We start from the raw sequence: 25,384 nt of genomic DNA, 5'->3' as shown, positions 1-25,384 counted from the left end.
AGAGAGAGAGAGTAAAAGACTAGACAAAAGACTGTAACTGTTTCACTTATCCTGCTGTATTTTTGCTACCTGTGCATGTGTCTGTGTATTTTTTTTTGTAACACTGCAGTAATGAAACTGATGTCATAGAGTACGGAGGTGTTAGAAGTTTACTTCTGTACAGGTCTATCAGGAGCCCTCAGTTGACCCAACAGCTTCTCCAACTTCTCCATCTCCACTTCAGGCCCCTTTGGCAACTCCTGACCTTTCTTCTCCTAGAAAGAGAAAGGAACCGGAGAGAAGAACGTGTCAGTCATGGTAAATGAATCAGCCCATGTAGTATAAACACTGAATGCTTACATTGACTATTTATAACGTTTAAATGTTTCTTCTCATCTTTAGATATGATCTAAAAAACAAAGCATTTCCCCTTTGCACCACACAACATCGACACTGACATGACAGACAGAGAAGCTCCTGTGCTTTGGGCTTACAATTATTTAGACACATCATTTCCTCGGGAGAAGGGAGCCGAATGAGCCGCGCTCCCTATCAAAGATCATCGCTATGGTTACTGACCACGCAGACGCTCTAATAAACCTAACAAGGCACCCCGAGGAGCAGTTGAGTCAAAAACTGCAAATAATTCTGTTTTATTCTTGGAGTCATTAAACCTTGTGCTAAATCCCGCTAACTGCTGACTGCTGGGGAAAACATGGTCTGTGTGAACCGAGATGTTACGTAATCTTCCTCTGGATCATTCATTTTCATTCATTATAGGGAAGATCATTTTTAATGAAGTACTGTAGCAGGGCCTCGGCTCGGTCAATAGCTACAAGAAAGAGGCAGTGTATTAGGATGATATAAATAACTCTACAAATATGCCAGAGGAACTACTGCGCCTAAATCCACCGAGGCGTTCGACACTGATGAAGAAAGATCCCTTCAAAAGCTTCTCAAAAAGTAGCTCAAGGTGACAGGTATTAATAAAAACTATTCAGTTCTAACTCCTGAGTCTGTGATGAAAAATAATAGTAGCTAATGTTTTGACCTTAGTACTTATAAGGTTCTATCCTGGTGAAGAGTCATATATATATATATACATACACATTTACTGGAACACACAACTCCAGCCATATGCGGTTCTTCCCCCAAACTTATACCACAAAGTAGAGGCACACACATGTTTAGGATGTCTTTGGGTGCATTAGCTTGAACTTTTTCCCTTTCCCTTTTTTTCCACAAAAAATTAAATTTATATTAATTAACACAAAAACTGAATCATCTATAGTTTTGTTTCCAGTGTATTACTTTATTACTTGGGGATTGTTCTAAGATTATTAATCTGGGACTGAGGGTAGGACTGAGGGTCCAGAGAGTCTTTCTGAGCATTGCTGAGTTAGTGGTATGGATTTCTGCGACACATTTCTCTAAAGTCCTGATTTCAGATAAAAATGGCAGGATGCCTTTACCTGGATTTGAATGAGTAATTAATTCACCGTGCTCTAGGGTTGGAGTGCTATAAATCCTTTCATGTATCTCTGTAGTTTTAGTTTTTAATTACGTTATCCGTAACCATTAAACATTTTTTTTTTTATCATGCAAAAAGCATCATCACAGACAATAATCACAGCAAAATTCAGTGTAAATCTCTTTTGCTTGGTTTTCGGATCTGCAGCCTACATACGTGGATTTTAAAAAAACTCGTTCAGTTTGTATACACAACATAACACAACGCCATCGTCATAGGCAGCCATTAAGAACTGGATAATATGCACATTTTCCTGCTTTTAGCTTTTTAAAGTGTTATTGTGTTGTTAAAATTACTGATGAAATCATTAGCAGTAGTGTCAATTCAGCCTGGATCCTCTGTGAATACTCCACATCTGTTAAACAGCTGTTTCTATCACTGCAGCATTTCTATTTTATTGTTGCTCAGGTAAATCATTCGGTAGCTCACTCCTCTGATGTCACCAACCCTCGGTTTTAGATCAGCGATATTATAATAGAGTATGCACTGACCTGTTACATCCTGAAAAATGATAATCTCATAAGGAAAAAGGGGACAGGAAGCCAATTTATCCGCAAAGGCAATATTTTACAATTTGTAGACGTATGTCTCTTTGTCGCGTATGCATCAAATTTTTCCTGTGCAATATCCAAAAAGGTAATAATCAGGCTAATGGAGTAACCGAATGAGCGGCTAGCTTTTTCACTTCTGCTGATGAAGCGCTTCGTTTTTCAAGGCCAATTCTCCTTCTGTTGATAATATACTCTATTATTATTCTGAACAAACTCCAAGTGCTACAGAAAACTATAAATGGTTAGGAGCAGTTCAGAATTCTGATGGGAATCGTTCCCAGCGCCGGCTGCACCGAATAAAATAGATTTTTGCATCAGACTGGTCATTTGGGACCGTTCAGATGCAAGACATTTGATTTCTCATTTTCTGGTGCTGGATTACCAACAAGATGCTGGATAACAAGTCTGAAACTCATTCCTTTTAAACACAAGTTGCCTTTAGAGCAATAGACACATATGCAGATTGATTTTATAGAAGTGTTGCAGGATCTTTGGGGTCAGGTTTTGCATGAAGGTTTTGGGTGAAAAGTTCTATATGTTTCATTATTGTTTTAGTTTAAAAAATACTCTAGAGCTGCCAGAAACTTCAAATAAAATCATATCCGTTCCTGCTACTGTGGCTAGATTTTATTTTTATTACATTGCAAGTGCATGGAGTGATGATTTTTTTTCCCCCTAATTATTTGCTGTTCATTGAAATATAAGATTGTAAAGATTAGCATAATGGCCAAACATACTAATACAAAGGTGTATTTCAAATGCAAATCAGAAATGTGTGCACGCCATGGTGCCCTTATTTCCTAATCCAGGTCCAACACATGGAAAATTCCAGACACTTTTCAGGAGGTTTATTGTGTGATTGCTGATTTTGTTGACCAGCTTTAAAGGAAAAGAGAGGATCATGTGTTAAAATGTCATAAATTAATGATCTGACTCATAGTAGTTAATATAAGTGCCAGTGTGCTGGCTCAGACGTAGTGTCTATTAAAGCCTAGAAAATATGTGTTAAATGATTTTTCTCTTTCTTCATATATAGAATTTTAACGCTACACATCCCTATTTTTATGTCCCTGCCCCTGAAGATAAGCTTCTGACCGATGCCAGTACTGAAGTAGAAATCCTAACACTGCTTACTATAGATGCTGATGCCAGGAACACAATATTTCCCTGGTACCCGTAACAGATTGACCTGTTTATCTTATCCTCCCTTTACTTCCTGTATTGAGTTAATGCTCCATGCTTTTTCTCTGGGGCTTCCTTTTATGAAAGAACAAAATGCTGACTAATACTTCTCGAGTCTTGGCGCAGCATATATAATTTAGATTGTTTAGTGTGTTCTGCTCATTTCCGTTTAACGGAAAGGAATATGGCACTGCAGCTTGAAAGTGATGCAGAATCTGGCTTTTAATGCCTGCAGTGGAAGTCAGAGATGGTAAATCAAAACCAAGTGCCAACGTTTCCTGAAGAATGATCACTACATCCTCCGTTTGCTTCTATTAAGAAAGACGCTTCAGACGCTTTGTAATCGCTGTCATGCTCAACATGCATTCGAAAAGTAAATGGCTTTTAAAAAGCAGGGGAGAGATGAGACGCCTGGCAGATAAAACTGGAGTCCAGACATAGCATATTCAGTAGATGATGGAAATCAATAGCGTTGCAGTAAGATAGCTGAGATGGAGCACCATGTGGTCACTTGATCAGAGAAAGACCACTTCACAGATAATACCATGCTGATAAGTAATACACTAAAGCGAAGGCACTGACAGCATGCAATTAATCCAACGCCTGACGCTTTAAGCTGTGATTTATCTGAAGAATCACTGGAGAATCCTCAAATGAAAGGTCAGAAGGTGTTGATTAATTGTCTATAGCAGCAGCTCAGATAGGTTTATATAAATTCTTTCGAACACAGGATGGATGCTCCATTAAAACATGTTTAAAATGTGTTTCATTGTTAATAACATTTCTGACTTCTCTCCAGTGTCAGGGCTTTTAACAGACCTACAGCTGTACATTCAATACATCATCAGTAACCTTCCAAGGAATTTTATATCATGCACAAAGTATCATCAGAGACAAGAATCGTGTCAAAATTCAGTGTATAGCTGTTTTGCATTAGAGAGCTCCTGTCTGCAACCTTCAGAATTCTCAGTCTTAACAATCCTTTTCACTGGTTTTTGGATGTGCAGCCTACATTTAATCAGTGGTGGACAATAACCAAGTAAATGTAATTCGTTATTGTACTTAAGTAGCTTTTTTGCGTATATGTACATTACTGAAGTATTTCCATTTGATTTTTTTTCTTCACTACATTTCAAAGTCAAATATATTAGTTTCTACTCAACTACATTTTGTGATGAAAATGATAATAAGAACTAAATATCCATAATAAATCATAGTGCTTTGGACACTTAAGTACTTTCACTCTAATGAAAGATTAAAGGGAGCACTTTTACTTTTACTGGAGTAGTATTTTACCGAGGACATGGTTTGTGTACTTTAACCACCAATGCATTTAATAACTGTGGCTGTGAAACAACACTATTGTTATAGTGCTGTAAATGTATGACACTTTGTTGTTTATGCATCTGTAACATTTGTGAAGGAGTCTCCAATGTCAGGGCTTTGTAACAGACCTAAAGCTGTAAAAGGTAGGTTTCTTGACATGGGAAAAAATAGATTTATTTTACTCAAAGAAATCGAAAAAACAATGTTAAGGTTTATGTTAATAGCTGCTAAACTTTCTTTTAGCTTCTCCCATTAGGGGTCGCCACAGCGGATCCTCCGCATGTTTGATTTGGCACATGTTCTTACGCTGGATGCCCTTCCTAACGCAACCCTCCCCAATTTATCCGGGCTTGGGCTTGGGCCCGGCACTGAAAGTGGCTGGTTTCCTGACCGGGGATCGAACCCGGGTCGCATCGGTGAGAGCGCCGCATCCTAACCACTAGACCACCAGGGAACCTATGTTAATAGCTGCTACACATAAGATAAAATCAAATTTATTGGATTGAGGTTAAAATTGACTCATATGTACAAAAGTGTTGCGAAACAATGAGCCTGAATAATATCATTGCCAAAGGTGAAGGACAAGGGATGTTTCTGTAATACTACATGCTCTGTCTTCAACACACACACACACACACCCCAAGTAGGGTAGTAGCACAGCTTGCTAAACATAAAGGTCAGACTTAATCGAATTTGTAAAAGACTACCACAAGGCATAGACTGTTTTTTTTTTTTTTTTTAGACTTGTTTAGCCGTTAAAAGAGCAGTGTATTGATTCCTTTGACAATCAGTATAAAAGTCTAACATTAAACCACCTTTTCCATATAGAAAGCACAATGCAGAGACTATTGACATGAAATGATAAAAAAAAGGACCTTCTGCAGTCATTCATCAGCACTAATAAAAGCTTATACTGTACCACAGAGTTGATGAATTGACAAGGCTGATTCATTTCCTATAGCAGCAGCTCCGGGTGTAATTCAAGTCACAGGCGGATATTAATGAGCTCGTTCTAATACATTATCGCTGATTCACAGGGTCTCAGAAAGCAGTAAACACTATTTACAAGTCGTGTTATTTAACAAGGAATAATATAGAATGATTAATATGTCAGGAAAGGTTTCTGCAGCCATGTATGGAAGGGGTCTCCAGTTTCAAGTCTTTATAGAGGAAAAAATATAACTTAAGGTTTTCTAGAAAAGTCATATACATGATATACATTGTAAAATTTGAACGTGAAAACCACTGGCAGCGTCAAACATTTAGGATGACCATCTCAGAATGATTCCATGACCTATGTCTGATGACTAGCTAATAAAAATGCAACATGGAATTGCGTATTGATCGACAAGACATGCTGCACATGCTAATCATGTTCTATACTAAAGGTACATGCTAATAACAGCACATGCTAATGGCGTTCTATACTAACAGCACATGAGGATGTTTTAAACTAACAGCACATGCTAATGGCATTCTATACTAACAACACATGCTAATCACGTTCTATACTAACAGCACATGCTAATCACGTTCTACACTAACAACTCATGCTAATCATATTCTATACTAACAACACATGCTAATCACGTTCTATACTAACAACACATGCTAATCACGTTCTATACTAACAGCACATGCTTATCACGTTCTACACTAACAACTCATGCTAATCATATTCTATACTAACTACACATGCTAATCACGTTCTATACTAACAGCACATGCTAATCACGTTCTACACTAACAACTCATGCTAATCATATTCTATACTAACAACACATGCTAATCACGTTCTATACTAACAGCACATGCTTATCACGTTCTACACTAACAACTCATGCTAATCATATTCTATACTAACTACACATGCTAATCACGTTCTATACTAACAACACATGCTAATCATGTTCTACACTAACAACACATGCTAATCATGTTCTACACTAACAACACATGCTAATCATGTTCTACACTAACAACACATGCTAATCATGTTCTACACTAACAACTCATGGTAATCATGTTCTACACTAACAACTCATGCTAATCATGTTCTACACTAACAACACATGCTAATCATGTTCTACACTAACAACTCATGGTAATCATGTTCTACACTAACAACTCATGCTAATCATGTTCTACACTAACAACACATGCTAATCATGTTCTACACTAACAACTCATGCTAATCATGTTCTACACTAACAACACATGCTAATCACGTTCTATACTAACAACACATGCTAATCATGTTCTACACTAACAACACATGCTAATCATGTTCTACACTAACAACACATGCTAATCATGTTCTACACTAACAACTCATGGTAATCATGTTCTATGCTAACAGCACATAATCATCATGTTCTACACTGTTAGCGATGCTAACATGATTAGCATGTGTTGTTAATTAGCATGCTGCACATGCCAATCATGTTCTATACTGAAGGTACATGCTAATGGCGTTCTATACTAACAGCACATGAGGATGTTTTAAACTAACAGCAGATGAGGATGTTTTAAACTAACAACTCATGCTAATCATATTCTATACTAACAACACATGCTAATCATGTTCTACACTAACAACACATGCTAATCATGTTCTACACTAACAACACATGCTAATCATGTTCTATGCTAACAGCACATGGTGTTTTAAACTAACAGCACATGCCAATAGTATTCTATACTAACAACACATGCTAATCATGTTCTATACTGACAGGACATGATAATGATGTTCTACACTAACATCTCATGCTAATCACGTTCTATACAAGCAGCACATATTATTCATATCATATTATTTATTCATTTGTCATCATTTATTGTATGTATTAAATGCATCGCTCAGGGATACTCTTGCCCATTTTTCCTGCTTCTAACACGTCAACTTTGAGGACAAAGTGATCACTTACTGCCTAATATATCCCACCCTCTAAGTTTATGATGTGCTGTTATATATAGGACCTCTGCTTGTGTTATATTTTGTAGGAAAATAGTATTGATTAATTGCCTTTGCATGTAACCTGGTAACTGCTAGTACATTAGACAGTGTACAGTACTATAGACATTTAGCACCCGAGCTGCTGTCATTCCGCGTGTTTCGAAGGTGACACAGCGCCGCGCTGACCCCATTGATCAGTGTGTTTTTGCAATAACTGAAGAAAACACTTTTATTCAGCACATTTATGCAGTTTGGCAAACACCCAGATAGCAGCTTGTCTCTAAAGCATATTGAGTGTGGTGGGAATTATGCGACGGCGCGAAAGACATAGAAAGCGTGGAACCTCAGAGATGATTATTATCTGCAGGGGAGCATCACAGTCTGTGTGACACTGTTTTTTTTTTTTTTTTTATCGCGCTCAGTGCAGACTTAGGGCTTACTCATGATCACTGATTCATTCCAGAGGGAGAAGAAAAACCCACAATCACTGCCATGAATAATGCAAATACATGCATGAAAACTGAGTAGCTTGATGTAGAGGGCAGGCCACTTGTTAATCGGGTTTAGAATAGAGAACAGGCAAGATTATGGCTGAATATGAATAAAGGAAAGGGGGGGAAAGAGGCTGTTTACTCTGAAACTTTCGACTGCTACACATCTCAGTGAGCACAGCCAGAGCTTACACATTGCTCTAACATGGAATTAGTAAATTCTTAAATCAGACTAATTAGAAGATAATTTTTCTAGAACAACAGATCTGACAGTACGGCAGCTGCTCCATTAATATGCTTGTCCTTATATATTATGGTATTGCAATGCTACGGCACATCACATGATCACAACACTACTTTTACCAGATTTACACTGCACTAGTATTCAAGTCACATGGTGGTCTAGTGGTTAGGATGCGGCGCTCTCACCGCTGCGGCCCGGGTTCGATCCCCGGTCAGGGAACCGACCCCAGCTACTCTTAGTGCCGGTCCCAAGCCCGGAGAGTTGTGTTAGGAAGGGCATCCAGCGTAAAAACATGTGCCAAATCAAACATGCGGATGATCCGCTGTGGCGACCGCTGATGGGAGAAGCTAAAAGAAAGTTTAGTATTCAAGTCACATCTCAGACAGGCATTTGTCTTTTGCCCGCTGTTTGTAATCACTGCAGCCTAATTCAGGTCAGGTTCCTGTTACTAGCTCGCATCACTAATCCTAATTTTATCTGTGTTTGTTTCACATGCCCTCGCGCTCATCTCCTCGTTGACAAGCAATATCAGGAACTTGTTTTGTGGACGATACACAACATTACATTCAGCTATAAATTGTGACGTGTTTTAGTTCAATTTACAAACAGTGATTTAGTGCTGTCCTCTGAGCGTGTTTAGCATTTCAAGCCAATTCAATGGCTGGATTTATGTGTCTGAAAGAAAGCAAGTGCAAACTCAGCATCCCAGATTGAGGGGCATTTAAAAAAAAACAACTAAATATTGTATAAAAACTGACTAAAAACTGAAATTAATTTCCAAAAAAATATTCAAAAATGTTCAGAAATGGCCTTGTTAACTGGTTGAACAAAGATAAAATGAATTGCTACTAGCCCAACTGCACGGTCTAACTGACACACTCGAAAATATCCTGTTTTCTACAAATAACCAAAATAAATGTGAAATTTCCCACAGCAGGAGTGTCTCACTGAATCTTTTCCTCAGTTATTATAGACAACATGAGGTACAAAAACTCCTAATGCCTAATGACACAGAAACTTTAGCAAAGCAAAAATAAAACATCATGAGTTAGTGCCTGAGGCTAGCAGCCAAGAGCTCCTGTAGGCATTTTGAAAAAGTTTTTTTTTTACCTTTGGCTGCTTGCGGAGGTTGGGCGAGAGTTTCAGGCTGGTGACGTAGCCTCGGTCATCTCCCACAATGATGATGGGGTACACAGGGTTAAACTCTATGTGAGTTAGCTTGGTCTTCTTGGAGACCACGGCCTGCTGGCAGATGGCTTCATATTTGTTGATGCTCAGGTCAAACACATGCACCTGTGGAGAAGGGACGTATTAGCATTGTTTAGACAAAATTAAATGAGAAACCTGAATAAATGACTGGAGGCAGGTGGACAGGATGATAAAGGGCAGCAATTAGCATCTTAATGAGTTCTGTGATGTGTATAGAAATGCTAAGCGGGCCCGTTGACCTCCATTTTGGGAAATTTAAAATGAAATTGTTGTTTTTTTATTTTGTAACATTCTGGATCTATGTGTCCTCCTAAAAGGTTTGCTGCAAATCAGTGCTAAGTAAATCCACTAGTCAATCCACAATGATTTGATTAGGCTTAAAAAAAAACATGTAAATCATATGATAATGCCTTCAGAGTCACCAGATCTCAACTGAACTTTAACACGAGGTTTAGAGAAACGTGCTGAGATTCAGCAAATATCAAAACCAGTATTTACAGACCATGCTGACACTGCTGGAATTCTTTCCCCCCATTGTTTCCGAAAGCATTTTTGTAGTCTTCAACCTGATGCTTCATACACTATATAGACAAAAGATCGGTATGTATTTTTTGGACATCCCATTCCATATTTATTAAATATTTGCTGTTATAAGATCCTCCACTTTTCTGGGAAGATGTTCCACTAGAAAGTGTGCTCGTGGAAATTTGTGGTACTGATATAGGTAAGGTGAGGAGGTCAAGGGTATCTTTGTGCACAGGGGAATTGTCATCATATATATCATATCATATATTATGACCACCTGCCTAACATCTAATATTGTGTTGGTCCCCCTTTTGCTTCTAAAACAGTTCTGACCTGTTGAGCATTAACAGCAATAACTTCAGCAGTTTGAGCTACAGGAGCTTGTCTGTTGGATCGGACCACATGGACCAGCCTTCACTCCCCACGTGCATCAATGAGCCTCGGCTACTGTTCCTTCCTTGGAGCACTTGGAGCACCACTGCAGACCAGGAACATCTCACAAGAGTTGCAGTTATGCAGATGTTCTGACCCAGTCGTCTAGCCATCACAATTTGGCCCTTGTAAAACTCACTCAAATATTTACACTTGAACATTTTTCTGGCTTCTAACACGTCAACTTTGAGGACAAAATGTTAAAAAAGCGTCTCATAACAACATCCTCGCACACACACCTCACAGTCATATCCAGTCAGAAACACTGCAGGCAGAAAAAAAATAAATAAAGACTGCATATATATATATATATGAATATACAGTATATCTGCAGTTTAAAAGCAATTAATAGAGACAGAATAGGAGAAAGCACCAGGAATGGATTTCGAAGAGAGAGAACCGTGGCTAATTATGTTGCGGATCGTTTCCAATGGCCATTAGGCCACCCACCTGAGCGAGACAGTCAGTAAAAGTCAGGGGACAGAAGCTGGGAGATTGCAGAAGTGTCCGTGGTGAAGTATTAGTCAAGCAGCATGGCTCATAGTTAGTCACAGAGCATTACTAAATGCACTTCTCTATTCTAAGCAGCTGAGGCAGGGGCGCAGAAACACAAAAATATACACGTAAGGGCTGGAGGAGCCATCTGTATCTGTAGGAGGACCACTGAAAGCACACAGTCACATACTGACCAGCAGCAGTGCTCTGTTTGAGGAGTCGTGTACTGTAGCAGCTGAGTTTCAGCAATGGTGCTCGGTAAGAACTGATGTACATAAATGACATTCTAAAGGAACTCTCGAATTTAGGCTTCAGGAATGAAGCTGTGAAGGTGTCAGTTATGATTTGGTCTTTGTGCCCATATACCACACAGTAGAATTTTCTAGCCTCCAGGAGAGAAGCAGAACTCTGGAGAGCTGCCAGTCTTACTGAGACTCTGGCACTTACTACTTATTTTCACCCTGTGACTTGCAAGCTCATGCTGGCGCGCAATCCGACTGGCACTACGAAAGACCCTAGAGCCAGGAACAGCTCTGTGTTACACCATGCAAGTCCAATCGAACAGAACGAAGCTCGAATAAACTAAAGCCAACTGGCACTGCTGGAAACAGTCAAAAACAAGAAACACTTACGGATGCACCATACAAAATGTCCTTCTGTAATGCAGTATCCCATGAGGCGTACATAACAAGAGCACAAAGCATTTTTATATAACATGGTTGGCCTCTGCTATGTGACATTAACAGCCTCCATTCTGCTGGAAAAGGCTTTCCACTAGCTCCTGAAACATAACTGTTGGCTTTTTAATTTACTCACGTTCAGTTCACTTCAGTGGAAAATGAAACATGGATCTGAACCAATCTATTACCTTGCCTTTCTTTGCTTTGAGACAAAAATCGCTTCACAGCTTCTACATAATCATTTTCAAACACCGTGCAATTAACGAGGACATAAATCATCATAAATCAGCGATGCATTTCAAGCGAACTGTATTATTCGGATTTTCTGCAATCAGATCTTGCGATGCGTTAGTAACTTCAAGAAACAATGAACAGCGAATTGTTTCGCAGACATCCGAAAGCATTGAATGTATCAATAAATGGATAAAAAATGTCATTCATTAAAGTTATAATGTTGGGGGGGGGGGAATACTGTAAAAGACAATTTTTTCATCATAGAACTTGCTGTTATTGTTGTAACTTCAAAAACAGTGTCACCCTGGAATTGTTTTCCTACAACGCAAATCCTGTTAGATATAAAATATTTAGAAAGCTTTTAGATGACTTTTTCTATTCACTGTCACACTCTATTGACAAAAGTATTGGGACGCCTGACCTTCCCAGCCGTAAATGGTTCTTTCCCAAACTGTTTTTGCAAAGCTGAAGGCACACAATTGCACAGAGTCTTTAAATGCAGTAGTATGACATGTTCTCTTCACTAGGAACTAGGAGACCCAAACAGGTTCCAGCATGACCATGTGCACAAAGCATGAAGATCTCCTGCTATAAAGCTCTGAAGATCTCCTGCTATAAAGCTCTGACCCTTTAACCTTACTGAACACCTTCGGGATGAATGTGAACGCTGACTGCACACCAAACCTCCTCACCTCACCTAGATAACTACCTGACTTGACTAACACCTATGTGTCTGATAATCACAGATCTCCATATGCACACTCCAAAATCTAGTGAAACATCTTCCCAGAACAGTGGAGGGAATTTATAACCAGGTGTCTGCAAAGTTTTGGCAATTATAGTGTACTACAAAGAGTAGCTACAAACTCAAAAACCAGTGTAATCCAGGCATTTGTTTTATCTTGTCCATCTCAGACATGAATTCCACAAGAATTCCTTCTCGATTGGGCATGTACAGTGGAGATAAAGCAATTGGACATGTCTTCAGCATCAGTTCTGAGGCTAATCGCTAGTGTCAGGCAGGTTAATGGTGTCCCTGAATGCTAAAACAAGCAGGCATCGGTGACTGACTGTGTGTGTGTGTGTGTGTGTGTGTGTGTGTGTGTGTGTGTGTGTGTATGTTTGTGTGTGATGTGCAGGTGATCATGCAGTATTATTAAACACCAGGGTGGAAGCCCCATCAACATAGCTGCTATGCCGTTTCATTAACACCTACCCTCTCTAATAGTGTACTAGTGTGTTTGTGTGTGTGTGTGTGTGTGTGTGTGTGTGTGTGTGTGTGTGTGTGTGTGTGTGTGTGCCCTTCACTTGATGTGAGTAGTTTAGACTTCATCATCGCAAGCGATTACTCACAACTCGCATCGCTGTATTAGAATGACATCAGAATTTTAGTTTACTGCCAAATACTTCAGGATAAAAATGTAACAGTCAGCAGAGATTACGTTTAGCCAAGATTGACACAAACTTACGATTTAATGCTAATAAAAGTGGCGATTAAAAGAAAGATCATCCCATAGCATAACGTTTCTGACTGGTGCTGGTGTCTCAAGTACAGAAACGAGTGAGAAATTGGGATGGAAATTTATTATAGTAATAAAATACATTACATTACATTACATTATATTTGATTATATTATATTATATTTTTATTTTCTATAGCGCATTTAATAATGCACATTGTCCCATAGCAGCTATACACAAGCCTTATGATTTTGAAACTGGTTGGAAGAGGTTTAAACATACTACCTGTACTATACAATACTATACAATACTACAATTTGTATCGTAGAGATCGACTGATTCATCAGTTTTGTAGATTAATCGGCACCTATAGTTGACTGCTGGAACTATCGGCAAAAATTCATACCGATAGTTTTTCAGGGTAGCATCCGTTGTCCCTTGGAGGGGCTAAGAAGGTCCTCTTTTATTGTGAGTGCGGCCTCTAGAGGGGAATCACTGACACCAAGTGCTGTTTGTTTGAACAAACATGACTGTGTGCTGCAGCGCTTTAATATATTTATTATTTTTAATGTATATTATATTATATTATAATATTATAGTTATTCATCGATCAACCTCTACTTTATTGATATCATTGCGGCATGACAGTCTGAAACGAAACTGATACCTGTCTCTAATAACAGTATCTTTTTGCGTAGTGTAGTACAGGTCAACACGTTATCTTCTGACTGAAGCAGCTTACCTTTCCGTCAGTGGTGACGGCAGCGAAAACAGTGGACGAGTACGGAGACCAGGCCACGTCACTCACGGCTGTGTTCAGGTTGAAGGTGAACATCGGGTTCCTGAGAGACAAACAAACAAACATTATTTGATTTTATCTGATCAAAACACTTGAGAGTCTAGAAACAGTGAAAACAGATGTTCCTTGTATGTGTGTTGTTTAGTGAAGCGTTCCAAGGATTGTGCATTAAATGCAACCCTGTGGTTCTCCAGAATCAAATCCAATTGCTTGAAGTGGACCAACACTAATAATTAATCAACATAGCCTAATTACTACTTACTTTCACCTACCAACCATACGCATATCCATAAATATGTAAATATTTTGGTTTCAATAGCAATGAAAAAGAAAAAAGAAAAAAAAATGTAGTAATAATGCTCTTTTAATAGGTGATATATCTGTTGAAATGTAATGCTTATTTGTATTTATAGTGCATAACAAAGTAATAAACTAATCTAGCATCAGGAGGCATAATATATTCATAAATACATTTAAAATTGAATTAAATCTCCACAATAATACTAGAAGTCACTCTGGCCCATGTAATTGTCTGTTACAGACTGACCCGGACCCCTATTACAGAAAGGAAAGATTATGTGGCCCTCACAGAAAAAAGTTTGGGGTCCCCTGGTCTAGTAGGTAAGTGAAGAAATCTGACAGAAAGCATACATACTTGCATACAGGTTTGTACTATGAAATGTAATGTATTCTACTTAGTTTTGTAGAACAACAATTCTGCCATTTATTTTTATTTTTTTTACTAAAATCGATACAGCTTACTTTCGATAGGTCGATCCAGTTTAATATGCATGCCTACAAAAGCCTTGTTCAATTATTTAGGATGGCTGTAGGGTGAGATTGTAGAGATATGACCCCTGTTTTCAGCCTTCTTTACTGCACTAGAGCCCTCTGCTGGTGAACTTGGGTTGCACGTAAACATGGTTTGGATAATCCAGGCCGGAATAATGCGACTCCGGCATGCATGGTGCACTTTGTCAAAATGACTTTGTAATTATAATCATTATTTACCCAGGGGTCTCTGGGAATGGCTAACTGATTTGTCAAATCACTGCCTTGACAAGCTAATTATGTTTATTCGAATAACAACTGTAAGAGTTAAAAGCGTTTAATTCGTGCTTGCTATTTCCGAGGTAACGATAATAGAGTTTGCAAGGATTTATTCAGTGAGGCTATAAAATGGTTCTTGCGTTCGGATTCCATCAAGTATTTTCCTTACTGCACACCACTTTCCGATTAGCCGGAAGATATTGATTATAATACTCTGCCAGTAATCTCTATACTGATGCAAACTTACGATTTATTCCTCGCATAATGCGATCTCTGGTTTACGTTCGATGTGATGTTTCTGCAATATGAAGGTGTACATACGTGATCGTGTGGTCCCATATCTTGACAGTCCAATCCGAGCTACAAGAGATGAACACCTTCGGGTGGAAGTGGTTCCACTTGACGGCATCGACAGACAGGCTGTGTGCGATGTAGGTCTCCAGGAACCGGCTCGAGTAGGACTTGGAGCACTGCAAACGACAAACACATGGAACCAGGATTATATATGTTTCGTTCATTTCTATACACACGCACACTAACACTGAGTCTCACAGATCCCCTGGGAAAGACTGACATTTTAGACACGGACAAAGTGGGAATAGACTAAGTGTTTATCAGAGTAGGGCTTCCTGTTAGAAAAACAAACATTTCACAATACGTGATTTGAAGGGATAGTTTCGAAAGAACAACAATAAATCAAGAAGGCAGCAAAATTGCCTGCTATTCTTTAGAGAAACAGAGAGAGGGAGAGACTTAAGCCTGAGCTTCTGGTGTTTCTCTGATAAACAGGATTAGACCATTCCCAAAAGCACTGCTCCGCGATATCCTCACCGAACAGATACGACTCTGGTTGCTTTTGCAAATGCCACAGATTTATCACCTCTATCCAAGGGGCAACTCTTGAGCTCCTCAAGGCTCCGCACACGAACGTGACAATACTGCAGAAAACAGACTTTTACGTTGCAGGAGGGTGTAAAACTCAGAACTCGGGTGTCGGATCACACGTAATATTATCGAACTGGGCCTGCACAGAAAGCTAATGATGCCACCCAAGACCACTCAGCATTAATAAAGTGAGATGAGTGCTGTGCTATGATTGGGTGACTATTATTTATTTATTTTTTACTACCGCCAGGCACTAGGAACTCTAATGTGTCCCAGCAGCACAAGCTGCCCATATCCGCAGTAAGTTGTGTGTTGCAGTATTTACCTCATTCCAGTTTTGACTTCAGTTCAAATTATATTTGTCGCACACATAATCATGCATGGTATTATGTGCAGTGAGATGGATACTAAAAATGTAGAATTTAATTAGTATAAAATTGATATATATATTTATATTGCTCAGAGGTCCAGCAGTGGCATCTTAGGGGGAGCTGAGATTTTAACTCACGACCTTTTGATCCGAATACAACTCAACCTCTAAACTACAACCTCCCAGCATTTGCATATTTAGTATCATTTGCATCCATGGAGGATGAGGTGTGAAATTTAAAGCCTTGTAAAATGCACGTGAGTCCTAGTCTCACATCCATATATTAGGTTACACTAAATAGAAGACTGCATATCAATTTCAATAAGCTACCTATACTCCTAAAGCTACTAAATTGGAGTACTTCTATAACAATAAACTATGGCGCTAGTTGTTACTGACCTTGTGTATTTTGCCCTCTTCAGTGCCAACAAGGAAAAGGTAGTCGATCTGTTTGTGGAAATCGAGAGCCGTTCCACAGGCTGAAATGGAAAATTTAAGAGCGTTAAGAATCTAGGGACGATCGATTGTTAGATCAAGATGTGCAAAAGAAAATAACTGAAGTCTCTGCAGGAGGGTAAAGTGTGTGAGTTCATTTGGAACGTAACGCTCAAATAAAAATGATGTAAAGAGTTGCTGCTGGATGACTGGATTACCCATGTCAGGAATCTTAACGTCCTCTTCTCCTTCAGTAACAACCCCTTCCAAAGACAGCCTAATGATATCCGTGTAGAGCAGCTCGTTCTGAAAAAAAGAAAAACTTAAAGTGACAGTTTAGACAAACACAAACGAAGCGAGCGCCGTATTAACCACACCTTCACAAGAGTCCATGACACCACCCGTCCATCAGCGGAGACTGAGAAGAAATTATGGTTTTTGTCTATGTCGTCGTTCTGCCACTTTACCTGGCGGGAAAGACAAAATGTGGGGAATTTGGGAAATATTCCAAGTTGGAAACTTACAAGGAATTTATGAGAATTAATTAGTATCATGTACAAACATAAATATAAACATTTAGTTTGATTATAAGCTGAAATTCATGCAAACTAATACAGATTTAAAACATTTTACTGATTTGATTGTTAGTAAAAAATGCTTATACACAGCACAAAGATGTTTGACATATAAATGTATGTAATATTTATGTAATTTACACCAAGATGGATATTTTTTACATTATTTTGTGTGCAGGATTCAAGAAATGTGTTATGTTATGGATAATTGCAAGTGCATGTAGGGGGCGTGGCCTCAGTAACCCTGGAGTGAATGTGCTGTGTGCATGTGATTGATGAATCTGCATTTTTTTTCCAACTACATTTAAGTTCCCTGTTATTTGACTAACCTACAATTTTGTAAATTCCCAGTTTATAACCATTATTTCCGTTAATTCCCATGGAAAGTCTTGGAAATTCCTGGAATTTTGCAACCCTATGACCAATCGGATTTAAGAATGGCCAAAAAAAACCCATTTATTTAATTATTCTCTCTATTTTCTCTGCACGTTTGATCTGTTATACAGTTTTACGAATAATAATAACACTAATGCAGTACTCCCTACCTGCCACACGGGGTCCGTGTGCTTTCCTGACTTAGCGGTACTCTTATAAATGGGCTGAGGTCTGTTTAACTTCAGGTTATACACTGCAACACAACCATCATAGAAACCCACGGCCACCAGGTAGGACAGCTCTTTATGGATGTCCAGACACATGACACCAGATGTGGTGTGGAAAATGTACTCTGGGTGGTTGGAGTTCTTCAGGGTGTAGAAGAGTAGCATGCCTCGTCCCTGCTTCGTGAACTCATCTTGGAGGCGAAAGAGAAAAGAACGATGCACAAATGCAATAAAAAAAACTGCATATTTATAAACAAGATGTGGGTTTAAAACTCACATGACCCGAGTCCCACAGCAAACAGGTCCTTGTACTTCTGATTCCTAGGAGGGAAATAAAAATTACATAAACAGTCAATGCAATTTAACAGTAAAATGTATGTTTGTTTGTTTTTTTGGATAGAGAGAATACGGACCAGCAGAGTGCGGTTACTGTAAGAGGCTTTGCTTTTTCATATTGGAACTTCCACAGTGGCAGAAGCGTGCCCTCTTGTTCTCGAAACTCGTCTGCCGCATCTTCGAAGTATTTAAAATCTAAAATATACAAAGGACAAGAGAAGAGTCGCGTTTACACACCGCAGACGATTGCACAAAAATTTCAACGTGTTTTCGAACGAGGAATAATTACCCTGTGCGATGTCATCGAAGGTGTTCTGAGTCACCATGCGCTCGATAATCTTGGCCACCTTCACCACTTTGGCAATTTCATCTATCTGATTGATGAAGGAGATGATTGCGGATGCGTTACAGATGTATTCACACGGCGGACGATATCCTCGCGCTTTATGCCGTTACAGTTTTTCTCAGTTGCTTCAGAGCGTTTCTTAGATCAGAATTGAAATTCTCAAAACTACCTTTTCGACCTCTTCATCATCACTTGAGAACATCGTAAAAGCGTTTCTTGTTGCTTTGATCAAATTGCGAATGCATTGATACATTCAATCCTACATTATCAGTTGTTTAGGTTCATGTTGATTATAATATATTACCGTATTATATACTATAATACGGTAAGACTATAAGCCGCTACTTTTTTCCCACGCTTTGAACCCCGCGGCTTGAACAACGAAGCGGCTAATATATGGATTTTTCCTGAGTTTTTCCCGGTTTCACAAACTTCAAGCCAAAAACCCGAATTATTCGTCACGCTAAAAACAACCGGGCATGAAAAAACGCACTTCACCTGTCTTCTGAGCTTCACGGCATCGGTAGAAAAGCTTCATCGACGCACGACGATGGCAAAAGATAAACTCCCGAGAGAAATAGTTGTGAAAGGAAGGAGGAAGACAGTGAACAATGACTTTCTTGGTCAGCTACTGTTTAGATACAAGCCGTTGTAGCGCGTTGAGTCTGGGTGAAGGGAGAGTTCGCTAACTCAAGTTACAACAGAAATCATATAAGCACAGACAGGTTTCCAAAACTCGTGCTTTTTTTTATATTTCTTGGCAACAGCATTATGGGTTAGTCAAAGAAACTTAGAAATGAGCATCAGAAAATAATATGGACATATTCCTCGGTCTTGCACACATGCAGTAATACCGGAAAAATGCGCGGCAGGCTATTCCCAAAATGCAGCTCTGCTCTTAAAGGAGCCACAACATATTTCACCCGTTACACCGTGTAACAGATACTGTCTTTCGTTAAAGCCTGTGTAAAGTTTATTATTTTCAGTGTAGACTTATAGACAGGTGCGGCTTATTTATGTTCAAAATAAAAATATTTGTCAAATACAGTGCGGCTTATATTTGGGTGCGCTTTATAGTCCGGAAATTACGGTATATTAGTTTTACCTGAATAGTTTTAACCCCCAAAAAACATTTAGGCATCAGCTCATTGTATAAGTCATTAAATACAAAATGGGTAAAACAGTTGTCATCATCTGTCATGTTGAATTGATGAATTGTGCAGATGAATCTTGAATGTCACTAATGAAGGCGAGTGAACTGGAGTGAGATCCGATGTGTTGTGATGTTTGTAGAAGTTGTTTCGGTAAATGTACTTTTCGGTTTGCAAATATTAACGATGATTCGAGAAATTCTCCAAAGTACGGTAACTGAGAAAAACTGTAATGAACGAACACAAAATGACTCAAAGCTCCTACCTGACTGTCCACATACACTGGCTTCTTCTTCACTTTTTCTTCCTCCTTTTTAAACAAAGGGGTCTTATGTTTTTCCTTACTCGTCTCCTGCTTCTGCTTCTGGAGCTCCTCCACATAGGCATCATAGATCTCCCACTGAAACACACACACACACACACACACACACACACACACACACCATACAGCAAAGCATTGCATTGTCAGACCAGGATTTGTTTATAACAATTTGAAAATACTGTTAATTACGAGGAAATGCACATAAAAAAAGCACAAAATTCGAAACATAAAACAAGTAAAAAAAAAAAATGTATTTTCAACATAGTGATGAGGCTCCATGATCACCAGCTTACGATATATTTATTTTCTCCAATTTTTAGAACTATTTCTCAAGTGACAGCTATTCATACATTGTTTTGCCTGTACACAGCTCACTGTTAGCCTTTAACCCTTTTATAAAGTTTTATAGGCGTCACCAAATGCGAACAAGCTTTGTACCTCGAATTTGATTCGCATTACATGGATAACTTGCTTTTACCTGATTAACTATAGCGGAGAAGTTGGCACGAGGAGGAGGTTCACTTTGGCAGGCTCGGTCCTACAGAAAGATAAATCATTTATTCATTTGTTATGCAATGGCTATTTTGGCTTTCAAGTGCAGACATTCCAACAATAGAGATAAAAAAATTTATTAAAATTATCTATCATTATTATTATATTACTCATCAAAACAAATACTCATATCTTATATAAATAAAAATGCACTCCAGCATAAATTTCATGACTCAGATTAGTGTAAACTATTCTGTTTTACATGAATAGTATAAGAACGTATTATCGACAAAAATCCAGGGTGTGTGTTGATTTCTGTGATAGCTTTTCTGTAAGTACACAGTTCACAGCTTTGTTCTAGTGATACGTATAGTAACAGTGAATTCACTTAAAGGTATAGAAGAATGGACAGAGTCTCCAGTATAAGTGCTTTAAACAGTAAGTCATTCACTTTCTTTATATCCTGACAATGGAGCAGTATGTAGCTCGTTTTAATGTTCTATATCATTACGAATAACTATAACTGTAACACCACAAGCTACATGCTAGCTATAACATCAGCCAGCAAGTGTTTGATTCCTCATTTAAACGTATTGTAATAGAAAAAGAAATGGTTCCCTGGTGGTCTAGTGGTTAGGCTGCGGCGCTCTCACAGCTGCGGCCCGGATTCGAATCCCCGGTCAGGGAACCAACCCCAGCCACTCTTAGTGCCGGTCCCAAGCTCGGATAAATGGAGAGGGTTGCATTAGGAAGGGCATCCAGCGTAAAAACATGTGCCAAATCGAATGTGCGGATCATAAATACGGGTGATCCGCTGTGGCGACCCCTAATGGGAGAAGCCAAAAGAAAGTTTAGGTTCCCTAGTGGTTAGGATGCGGCGCTCTCACCGCTGCGGCCCGGGTTCGATCCCCGGTCAGGGAACCGACCCCAGCCATTAGGGTTGCACAAGCCTAAGTGCTGGTCCCAAGCCCGGATAAATGGGAAGGGTTGCGTTAGGAAGGGCATCCAGCGTAAAAACATGTGCCAAATCAAACATGCGGACGGTCCGCTGTGGCGACCCCTAATGGGAGAAGCCAAAAGAAAGTAATAGAAAAAGAAGAGCAGCTCTGTCTGATTGACTAAAGCTCAATCTTACTCTCTGAGGGTTGTTGAGTGTCTGTGAAGCTCTGTCGCTGAAGTTGAACTGGTTGCTGATTTTGCGCTCTTGCTTTTCCACTTGGATGTCTTCACTCTCTGGTCTCTCTTCCCCAGCGCCATCTTCTCCATCGCCTGCATCCTCGACCCCATCCGCCTGCATAGCAACATGGCTATTCAGCACTCCAGCATCCATTTGACTCCACATTTTTTTAGAACATACTGTTTTGTGTATTGTCTTACCGGAGTTTCCGGCTTGTCCGGATTTTCTCCTCCATTTTCTGGCTCTGTGGCTGTGTTTTCTAAAACCATAAGCCGGCATTAATATTAGAAGCATATTAAAATGTATTCATTTGTTTACCCAGACACATTGTAAGCGCCATACCCCCTGCATCGCCTTGGTTAGCCATTTGTCTTCGAGCCTCATCAGAATCCTTGTGGAGAAGGTTCCCCTCCAGCGTAAAGTGAACAGCCAACTGATCCACGTTGTTGACCGGCTTGTAGGCTTGATCCTGAAAAAGGCACGGCATGTTTAGTGACATGACCTGTATGTGGTGTCTATAGGAAATAGCAATGATGTAAAACTCTTTACTTTGAAGTTGTATTTGACACTATTTTCTGGAGCATGTGGGTTGTCCGCTGTCAGTATTTTAGTGAACTCCTCTTTCAGCTCCTAAGAGACAAAAAAAAAAAAAAGGAAAATAAGACAATTAGCAAGAAATCTGAATGGAAAAAAGATCATTTGATCTTAGCAGACATTAGTTTTAATTGCCATGCAATTACAAAAAACTGAATTATAGTCATCTTCTCAACCAAAAGTGTGATTTTTAAGTCAATCAATTAAATCGAAAGATTGACATTATTATTGTAGCTGGTGTTGATTTGTTTTCCATAACAGCAGCTATGATTGCAATTTCTGCAATATGCATAAAAACTGGAGGTTGGCCCATTAGCTAAGTTGGATCGTACTTTCCGATAACAGATTAATCAACTGATTACTATTTCACATGGATACAGAATAAAAAACAAACAACACTCCATGTAAAATAGTACTGAAATTTATTACAAAAATAAAAATAAAAAACATATTGAAACATAAAAAAGTGCTACATATAATAAATATGAATAAATAAATATAATTGTATAATTAATAAATTATTGATAAGTTCTCACTTGTAAAAACGATGGTGTGGTGTCGGTGATTCGCCTCTAGAGGCCGCTCACGTAATAACAACGGAACGCAAGCCGGAAAAACTATAGTTTCAGCAATCAGCTATCTCTGCTGACCGCTAATAAAACCCCCTAAAATAAAAACCCCTTGGAATTGTTCAAATTGTGAAGTTTTTCATAAAAAAAAAAAACAAAACACTTGTTTGGTCTTCTATTTAACATCAATGTCAAGAATTAAAAAAAATAATACAATTTTGGGAATGATTTCCTTTAAGGAAACATAATGCTAGTTGTCCTTCTAAAGTAATGCCACTGTATCATCTACATAGGCGAGATATAATCTGAGAAATCGGAAAAAGAAGCCACATGTGTAAATGGATGATTTAACATCACTTTTAAAATTAGCCCCAGTGCTAAAATATTTTGATTCAAGCTGATTCAAGTTGACAGAAGCATGAAATTAACTCGAATGAACAAAAAAAAGCATTTGTGAAGTTCTATGAAAGTGGACATTGAGTGTATTTATAGTGTACATAAACTGTTTTTAAAACACTTTATTTCTGATAAGAAAGAGGTTTTTTTTTTATTGAAGACCAGGAAATTTGCATCCATAGATCCGAATGTGTTTTATGGTAAAGTGTTTCCTCACCCGACCTTAAAGGTGCTTCAGAAGCAGAAGCTCACCGCATAGTGTTTCCCTATTAAACCTTCCCCTAACCAAACCCTGAAAAGCTTTTTGGAACCTGATTTCTTTTCTTCCTTTCCTACTCACCGCCTCGGTAAGGTCCAGCTGATCTGGAGGTTTAACCAGAGTCTTCTTCTGCATCCACTCATCTTCGCCTCCGATCTCTGTTCCATCCTCATCATCCTGCGCCAAAAAGCAGGGGGTTTATTTCACACAAAAGTGGCACACGGGACAGATAGAGGACAGAGAGTGATTCATTACACTCGATTTAAAAAAAAGAATTTAAACACCTGACTTTTCCAGTCATATGTGTTTTTTCCTCCAAAGTGTTACCACAAAGTTGGAGGCACACAATTGTATAAGGAGTCTTTGGATGTTGCATGAAATCTTCCCTTCACTTGAACATGGAGACCTAAAACTGTTCCAGCATGATGATGCCCCTGTGCAGATCCAGATCCATATAGATCTGCTTTGCATGGGTTGGAGTGGAAGCTCTCCTGCTATAGACTTTCAAACCTCAACCCTAGTAAACACCTTTGGTATGAATTTGAACGCTGACTGCACCCCCAGGCCTCCTCACCTCACCAACATCAGTACCTGACTTTACTAACTCTCTGAACGAACATAGATCTCCACAATCACCTTCCAGAATCTAGTGAAACATCTTCCCAGAAGAGTGGAGGTTATTATGATTACAAATATGGACTAAACGTGGAATGGGATTTTCAAAAATCAAATATTGATGTCCAAGTGTCCACAAACTTTTGTCCAGGTTGTGCATCTGACGATTTTTAACTAACCTTCTTTTTGTTGGAAACTTTGCCTCCCTTTACAGCAGGTGCTTTGATTTGGTTGTTTTCCTGTGTGAGACATTACAGACATGAAGACATCAGATATTAAAGACATGATTGCATGCATTTTGGGAATGTTTTAATGAAAACATTTTTTAATACAAAGCCAGAACACTTCTTAGCAAACTTGAAAGCTAGCGGAAGTTGTCCCCAAACCGAGCCTATAAAGATTATTTACCTCTTTGGTCTTCATTGTTGCAGGTTTCTGGAGAACAGGCATTTTCTTTTAGCTTGTTATTTGACAGGTTTTTTTGCTAGGTTTGGTAGATTTAGCCCTATTTAGATTAAATATGTAAATAAACGAAAAACACAGGTATGCTGCCAGATCAGAAGCATTAGCTGCGTTTGTGAACGTATGCGTTGGGGTTGCTATGGAAACAATGAAACAAAAAAGTGCGCATGCGCAGACTCTTTATCCGCCGCAATCTTTTTTTTTTTTTTTTTTTTTTTTTTTTTTAGATCAAAGGAAATAAATAAACACACACACACACACACACACACAAACACACAAACACATAGTTTGGTTTTAATAGTGGTTTAAGGTCTTTATTAATTAAAAAATATTAAAATTATGTATTTTAAAAAATGTAATCGACTGGAATGACATTTGTTTCTGATAATATGACGAATCATGTTAGTACAGTTGTCTTAATATATTTATGTGCATTTAAAATGTTTTTGTAAAATATTGCCCAATTTCCGCATACAATTGAAAATACCTCATTAAAAATTATTTTGAAGATTTTGTCACAGTGGGAGGTTTAAAATATGTAAAAAATTATTAAATAAATAAATAATAAAATTAAATAAAATTAAATAAAATTAAAATTATAATCTTTTTCAATTCTATCAAAAAAGTCAAAAGTATTTGGACACCTGCCC

General features: G+C 38.6%; 1 protein-coding gene across 1 annotated transcript; it reads right to left on the bottom strand.

Annotated features, from left to right (window-relative positions):
* Positions 1-37: 37 nt before the first annotated feature.
* On the bottom strand, positions 38-24,889 carry dnai1.2 (dynein, axonemal, intermediate chain 1, paralog 2). The gene is made up of 20 exons (XM_083564112.1): positions 24,681-24,889; positions 24,452-24,511; positions 23,739-23,834; positions 22,389-22,469; positions 22,182-22,308; positions 22,040-22,098; positions 21,798-21,953; positions 20,649-20,708; positions 20,114-20,248; positions 18,641-18,725; positions 18,429-18,546; positions 18,293-18,336; positions 17,959-18,206; positions 17,216-17,305; positions 17,057-17,144; positions 16,803-16,882; positions 15,470-15,618; positions 14,042-14,141; positions 9,374-9,556; positions 38-254 (listed from the first exon to the last, which is right to left on the bottom strand). The coding sequence occupies exons 1-20, from the start codon at positions 24,720-24,722 to the stop codon at positions 150-152; spliced, it is 2,106 nt and encodes a 701-aa protein (XP_083420238.1). The 5' UTR covers positions 24,723-24,889; the 3' UTR covers positions 38-149.
* Between the last annotated feature and the right edge of the window lie 495 nt (positions 24,890-25,384).

Source organism: Silurus aristotelis (assembly GCF_946808225.1).
Source record: "Silurus aristotelis genome assembly, chromosome: 16".
Taxonomy (NCBI): Eukaryota; Metazoa; Chordata; class Actinopteri; order Siluriformes; family Siluridae; genus Silurus; species Silurus aristotelis.
Note: the sequence above shows the minus strand (reverse complement) of the source record. Positions and strands in the feature narration are given on the sequence as shown.

Coding starts and splice junctions, on each gene's coding strand:
- dnai1.2 (XM_083564112.1), bottom strand. CDS start 24,722: ATGCCTGTTCTCCAGAAACCTGCAACAATGAAGACCAAAGAG. Junction 20,709..21,797: donor CACTCAACAACCCTCAGAGA/GTAAGATTGAGC, acceptor ATCTTTCTGTAG/GACCGAGCCTGCCAAAGTGA. Junction 9,557..14,041: donor CCGTCACCACTGACGGAAAG/GTAAGCTGCTTC, acceptor CCTTCTCCACAG/GTGCATGTGTTTGACCTGAG.